At 35.2% G+C, this 7414-nt stretch overlaps 2 protein-coding genes across 4 annotated transcripts; both read right to left on the bottom strand.

Annotated features, from left to right (window-relative positions):
* Positions 1–1308: 1308 nt before the first annotated feature.
* Positions 1309–2452, bottom strand: MagR (Iron-sulfur cluster assembly 1 homolog MagR). Of its 2 annotated transcripts, none has more exons than XM_089589569.1 (3): positions 2204–2452; positions 1930–1988; positions 1309–1879 (listed from the first exon to the last, which is right to left on the bottom strand). In XM_089589569.1, the coding sequence occupies exons 1-3, from the start codon at positions 2285–2287 to the stop codon at positions 1609–1611; spliced, it is 414 nt and encodes a 137-aa protein (XP_089445695.1). In that variant the 5' UTR covers positions 2288–2452; the 3' UTR covers positions 1309–1608. The 2 variants fall into 2 exon arrangements, with proteins under 2 accessions (XP_089445695.1, XP_089445696.1); XM_089589570.1 differs by having other exon boundaries at positions 1309–1863; positions 1935–1988; positions 2204–2449.
* Positions 2453–4350: 1898 nt separating this feature from the next.
* Rad23 (UV excision repair protein Rad23) lies at positions 4351–7215 on the bottom strand. 2 transcript variants are annotated; one of them, XM_014361819.2, is made up of 6 exons: positions 6752–7215; positions 6539–6611; positions 5834–6059; positions 5586–5750; positions 5429–5508; positions 4351–4790 (listed from the first exon to the last, which is right to left on the bottom strand). In XM_014361819.2, the coding sequence occupies exons 1-6, from the start codon at positions 6815–6817 to the stop codon at positions 4531–4533; spliced, it is 870 nt and encodes a 289-aa protein (XP_014217305.2). In that variant the 5' UTR covers positions 6818–7215; the 3' UTR covers positions 4351–4530. The 2 variants fall into 2 exon arrangements, with proteins under 2 accessions (XP_014217305.2, XP_014217304.2); XM_014361818.2 differs by having other exon boundaries at positions 5219–5508; positions 6752–7213.
* Between the last annotated feature and the right edge of the window lie 199 nt (positions 7216–7414).

Genomic DNA, 7414 nt, shown 5'->3' with positions numbered 1-7414 from the left:
CGCCGCCAGGCGAGCGCTACTAACGCCGCCGTGAATGCGCGAAGCCCGATGCTCCGTTGCTCAACTTTATATATGTTTATGCGTATACACATGTGCATTTGTGTGTATATACACTTCTTTGCTTTCTTCTCTCTCCCCTCTCCAGGGGAAGCCACATCCACACACCACCCGCCCCTCTACGGTAGCTGCGCGCGCATGTATCATTTTGTGTCGATTGTCGTAACCCGCGAAATTTGAATGCGGTGACTACGTTTCACAGCAAACAAGACTAACAAAATAACAATTGTTGCATCGTCACTAACTCAAAATGACTGTACTTACTCCTTACCTATATCTTAATTTCAGGCATTTGAATTTCGTATTGTGTTACAAGTACGATCAAACTTTTTGCGGACAAGTCAATTCGGACTGATTTACATGAATATTTTTATTTCGTACCTGCGGGTGAAAATTTGCGGTTACACGTTGCGAGAGAGAGTCATATTCCTTTGAATATAGGCACGAAAAATCAGTTGTACTTAAATAGCCCGAAAGAAGGGATCAAAAAGTTCTTTATTTTTCCTCCTCGGTGAGTATAATGATTTATGTGTTATTTACTATTGAAAATTAATTGACTCATAACAATTTATTCACATACCGTATATCTCAATCGTTTCTTGTGTTTGTAAAAAATTGGAAAGAAAAAAAAAAACCACATACGTCTAGTGTTTTCCAACAATCTACTTATTACATAGAAATTCTTGATTAAAAAATCATCCGCCGTGAAAGGTTTGGCCAAACTTGCCTGTGTGAGTAAATTTACAATAAGACAATGTTATGACGTTAATTGACGTTGAGTCACTTATTTATGACGGTTTGCCATGTTTTTATATATGGTATACTCGGAAATAAATAAGTAAGTATGTCGAGGCATCGAGATGTACCGTTGCTTCTTACTGTTTGGACGGTATGGTATACGTACGCATTACACCTCGGAACAGAATAGGGCACCGATTCGTTTATCACTTTCAGATGATACGGTAACCATTAAGTACCCCTTGAAGACCAAAAACTGTGAAGCTAGTAGTGATCAGAGATTTAAATGCTAGCCGAGAAGATTGCAGAGCAAGTGAGTACTGGAAGTCTTTACACAAGTTTTACAGGCATAAACTGTGGTTTTGGGACACTCCAAAAGACTTATTGATGCGGGCCGACGAATTGCGAAATACTTACCAATGTCTTTTGTCTCACGCAGTGTTTATATATATATATATATATACATATTAAAGAATCAAGTCTTGCACGTGATAATGAAATGAACTCTATAAGTATATTATTTAACTTTTGTATTGATTAAGCAACTATGTACAATTTATACATTCATAATTATACATTTACATTAAAAGTATTCGAATACTTGCGAGATTTCACGAGTAATTTCATATATATTTGACTGTCTGACTTACATTTTGTACAATAAGTTATGCAAAACAATTTTTTCTGCAGATCACGAAAAAAGAGAAACAAAACGAAAAGTCTTGGATGAATACCACTAAAGATTATCAATCTTGATAGGTACATACACCAAGCTGATAAATGTATGCAAGTTTTAATCTATATTTTCTACTATTAAACACTAAAACTTTCTCCACACCCACATGTACCCTTAATATTGGGATTGTTGAACACAAATTCAGAGCTTAATTTGTTTTCAATGTAATCCATTTCAGTTCCAAGTAATGACAACTGGGCCTTTGTGTCAATTATCACACAAACACCATCTTGAATAACTTCTTCATCCAGTTTGCTTTTCTCTGTAGCATAATCCAATGTATAACTTAAGCCATTGCATCCTCTTTGCCTCACACCAACTTTTAATCCAATCTGCAATAAAACAAAATAAAAAAAGAGTCCCACTAAATAGTATACATGTATCAATTTATAATTGTTCTCACATATTCTGGTTTATCGTGCAGAATTTCTTTGATTTTATTGATTGCATTCGGCGTCTGAAAATACAAATATTAATTTGTAAATCGTAGTTCATTGTAAGACTAGATAAATGAAAGCTCTTGCAACACTTTGACAACTTTTAAAAATAGGTTATACTTTTCGAGCAGTCATGAAGAAAAAAAAAAAAAAAAAAAAAAAGCAAGTAAATTGTGCAAGCATTGATCAACAAAACATTTATACTAAAAATGATCGACAGAGATGAAAAACGTACTAAAACCAAAGCTGCCCGGGATGGCAGAATTTTTCTCCCCTTGACAGCTCGAACTGTCGCACTAGCTACGATGCGCGAAGCCATTTCTGAACTGTTCTGTTCTCTCTGAAAGATTACTCCCGTTATTGTTCACACCTCTTCTTATTCTCTAATAATGCATGCACACGTGTAATGTGTACCTTTTAAGCTCTGACATTACATCCTATCCGAAATCTTATTTAGGAACAGTTTATATTATTTTTAAGCTGTGCTCCAAAATAGAGAATCATGTCACGTGTGGTGTGGATGTGGAAGTAGGAAAGGAGGGAAGGGAGAAGGGATAGAGGGTATATATCTATAATATATACATATGTTGCCTTGTACTCGCGTCTGCTTGCTTGCACGCACGCGATAAATATTGTAAAAGATTGAGAGGAGATTGCAAAATATTAGTGATTATAGGTACTATATCGAGCAATTACACCTGAAATCCTCATATCGGACTATTTGATCCCAATGTCAAGGATCAGCGTATACATGTATGTTGCAGAATGCGTCAGACAACTTTCCTCAACTGACAACTGCAATAATGCAATTATTCCCGCAAGTATACATATTATTCTATTAATGCTGTGTTGAAAGTGTTATGACTTTGGTCATTTGAGTAGTGCTGCTGAAATGCTAATTAACGGTGCATCAAAAAGAAATCCATTTGAATTGTTTTATTTGATGTGGCAAGTGCCGATTGTATCAATAAGCCAATATAGTAAAACAATGGTTTATTTTTCTCATATTACGAATCATACAAATAAAGGTAGTCACTATTCATGAATGAATTCAAGATTTTAAACTTTTAAAAATTTGTATTTTTTTTTGTTAAATTTTTCTCATATACTGTTTGAAAGTACAAGATTATCGATGCTACTCCTTTTATCACCAACAATTTGCATCAACTAGTACTGTAGATACCGTTGTGATGTATAAACTAAAAGTCATGTATAAACTTAACATTATCAAATGTTAGCAATGCAAGTACATTCAACAAATAAGAATTGTGTGCGTTAAAACGGAAAAAAAAATCACTTCGTTTATTTCATTAAAAATAAAAATTCATGTTTTTTTTTTTACAATATTTTAAAAACAGTGAGTATAATCCTTGTTTTTATACTTTTTCTAGTTATTAATTATTAACATTTAGTTGGTTGATAACTTTTTTTTTTTAAGAGCATTTTCAGTATTATCATATTATTGTGAGAATGCACTTTATTATAGTTAACCGTATCTGTTATTCTTTTGTCCTTTTATTTTCCATACACCATATTTTTTAAAAAAGCTCCTTAACATTCCCAGTTAATAGTTTATAGATGTATACTACACCTGGTTGGTAAAATCTTACTGGCTATTTGTACAAAAGTATGGTAATGCAGCCTATATCGTTTTTTTAAATATTAATAAGACGTTAGTACAACCATCCCAAGTTTTGTTCTTTTCAAATGGGTTAATATGAAAACGGAACTTTCCTTTAAAGAGTTATCAAATGTAAGGCAAAATTAATTTCATTAAATAAAAAATTAGTCATTCAGTTAACTTAATTGATATATTTACTTAAAAGCAGAGCATTAGAAAAATAACTACTTTTAAATAGTAGTTAAATCAGTGAAATGTTCCATTCCGACATAGTAAATATTACAAAGCGCATTTACGGTCGCATAGCCTTACATAAGTATGCAGCTGCTTTATTTTTAACGCAACATTTATGCACGCTCGTATCTTGAAATTTGTATTTTACAATACCATAGAAAGGTGTAGATAAAATCCACGAAAATGCAAGATATATATATATATATTTGTATGTACAGATACACTATTACGTTGAGTCACACGTTATTTGAACACAAGAACAAGTATGCCATTAATTTATATTATATAAAAACTGACACATGCGCAACGTTATCCACGAAATGTACTAATATAATCTTGCATTCCCAGTGACTCTTATCGAATTTACTTCAATTTCATCTGATAATATATTATTTCCATTAAGCTAAATTTTTTTTTTTTTTTGTAACAATAACTTTTGATAAAAAGCAAAGAAAGACTGTTACAGTCAAACTCATCTTTCTAACGCCAATAAAATGATTCCCATTTTCAATTAAAACGATTAGTACTTCAAATAAAAGGTTTATTTATTTTTTACTCTTTTTTTTCTTTTTCTTTTTTATATAATAAAGTTGTTCTTTACCGATGAATGTATGATAAAGGAGTAAAATGTTCGGACCGATAATAACAATATATCACTCCATTTTATAATGTAGCACCCCACCCACGGTTCGTGCTAAACGCGTGCTTTACTCTTTTTCAGTTTGCAGCATAAACTCAATGGCAAGATTTTCATTCTTCTCACAAGCAAAGTAGGCTTGAACAACAAGATCTTCTGGGAACCCAATGGACTTTAGTCTTTCTATAGCCTCTTTGTCTTGTGGTGTGATTTGCATAACTTCAGGTGATCCAGCTAAACTTAGACCCCCACCACTACCAAGCAGTCCTCCTTGAGATAGTTCAGAAGCAGCTGATGCAGGAACTGAACTGCTACCGCCAGTCGTTTCACCTAAAATTGGAGAACACCATTTATGAATGTATTTATTAAGTATGATGAAAAATCATACAGCTAAAGAGTAATGATGATATAGATCCTAAAATTGATATAAAGGGTTAATTATGATATTAGAGCGTTAAGCAGGTGATTCTCGCCCATGTGTGACTATTGTCAAAGTTGAGCAAAGCGAGGATTACGGTCACACGAGGGTGAGCAGCATTTTACACTTGTGCGGTATACGATATTTTTTGACATGAGGGGCACAAACTTCAAATTTCACACTGCCTTGCATAGCTGGTGGAAAACACTCGATTTTTTCAACACACCGAGTGCGAAAAAGTTTGCACACTCGTTGTGCGAATGCTTTGCACCCGTTACATATGGCAGAAAAGATGAGCTTCGCAGCCAGAGTGCCAAAAATATTTATAAAAAATATTTACTAGGCTCATTAAGCATTCTAACAAAAACTTCTTGGTTTTGTGATATGAGTTGCAAAAGTGCAGGATTTGTTGATCCAATTTGTTGAAGAACAGGATTTAGCAATTGAGGGTTCTGCTGAATAACTCGTCTCATATTATGAAATTGTGGTTGTAAACGCAAAAAAGCCAAAGGATCTTGGTCCTCATCTTGTGAACTTGTTGGAGGACTACCTCCTAATAAATATTCGACCGCTCTGTCTGGATTATTGTGGCTTTCCCTCAAGGCCTGTTCCACTTGCTCTCTTCCATACCTAAGTAATATAAGAAAAATTATTTATTACATGTTTTACAGGACTAAAAACTAATGTACATGGAAAGTTTTGTTTACCCTATATCCATGATTCTTTTCACCATGTCATTGTATTCTTCTCCAACCAACAAGACACTTTCTGCTTGGGCAAATCCACCAGTGGTAGCGGTATCCGTTGACAAGCTGCTTTCTGTGGGCCTAGTTGGTGCGCTGGTTTGAGTTGCTGGTGTTGAAGGTGGTGTACTAAAACAACATCATAAATGCATCATTAATCCTTTACTAATGATAAGTAAAAACATAATTAACACTTCAAGCCCGAAACTCACCTAACTGCTGCTGCTACTGTGGGGGTTGAAGGTGTTGTTGTTGGTGTGGTGGTAGCTACTTCAGGCGAACTTTTAGGTTCTTTGTCCTTGCTCTCAGATTCGGCACTTTTATCTACGCTAGAACTTGCTTCAGATGTAGCCTTGGGCTTTGATACCATGACAACAATGAATTTTTTTTCATCAATGTTGTACTCGCTTAGAGGCTGTTCATCGACTAATATTTTTCCTACGAAGAAAACAAGCAGTTAAATATGCATGACGATGTGTTTTTTTTTATCATTCAACACCGAATTTCTAACCTAATGATAGCACTGAACAAGCGTATTTTTTTTTTTTTTTTCATCTCAGCGGTACAAAAATAGCTTGTGAAAGTCGTGAAAAGAACAGACATTTAAAAATACACTGATGATCAGTACACTTTAATTTTAAAAAGTACGTACTCAAGCCTTTGTTAGGAGTTTATTTCATAAATACGTTAGTTATTAAAATACTAGTAGTCAATGTAAAATCCATGCTTTATTTTCTGAGTAGGTATTACACAAGCTTAAAAAAATTGTAATTTTAAATATACGATTTATGGAAAGACGAATTGAGCTTAGTATCAGCCGCGATAAGCATTGAGAGTATACAAAGTATACCTACAGGTTCAAGTTTAATCTTGTAGAGGGTCATGCAAGTATAAAGCTCACACAGAGAGCAACTTACCGGCGTAGATGAGCTTCTGGTAGAGAGCAGGGAAACCCTTTTGCGTCTCGATCTTATCCTTGAGCTCTTTAACCTAAAAAGAGAGGGTGAGCAATATGAAAGACCCGGACGCGAGAATACATAAGAATTAATAATGTAGCACAAAAGGCGATGTCAGGTGAAAATGGATGTAAAGGTTATCCTGCGCGGCTATCTTTGAAAGCGCTGACTCACCGTCTGCGAGGATTCGATCTCGATGGTAAACGTCTGCTGCTGGAGATTCTTCAACGTGACGATCATCGTGGCTGACGATTACGATATCGTGATATCGGTGATGCAGGGCAAACTGTATTATTTGCTATCGAGATTATTGAGTTAGTCGTATTTTATATGTTGGCGTAGGCCAAACGACTCGCGAAAAATATATACAACAGAGGCAACGGCAGCGGCAACCCCCCCGGGTCTATCAATTGTACTCAAACTCAACTAGCTCTACTTCGCCGCTGGCGTGTGGCGTGTGCACACAACACGCACTATGCAGAGACACGCACTGGTGCAGTCTTCATCTTCAATTCTAGCACAGAGTGCACACACAAACGAACCCATGGTCAAACCATAGCATATAAGAAATATAGACTGCTCAAAGTGCTCATTCCAGTTGACCGAGTCTTTTTGATTTTTTTATCTCTCTCTCTCTCTCTCAGTCGACATACTAGTTTGATGACATGTCTATAAAAAAAGAGATGAGAGACAACACGTAAGGGTGCCCTAACATCATGCCTATATATACTTAGCGCCAGAAGGAGAAAATGCTGTGGTTTTGCTGAAAATTTTGTGGCTGATTTTTTTAGCTTCTTATTGAATTACAACTGTACAAAAGTTATCTCGTCAAGTACT

Source organism: Copidosoma floridanum, unplaced genomic scaffold (assembly GCF_036245765.1).
Source record: "Copidosoma floridanum isolate Cflo_tuat_1 unplaced genomic scaffold, Cflo_Japanese_pri ptg000009l, whole genome shotgun sequence".
In the NCBI taxonomy this organism is placed as follows: Eukaryota; Metazoa; Arthropoda; class Insecta; order Hymenoptera; family Encyrtidae; genus Copidosoma; species Copidosoma floridanum.
The sequence above is the reverse complement of the archived record's forward strand: the minus strand, read 5'-3'. Positions and strand labels throughout refer to the sequence as shown.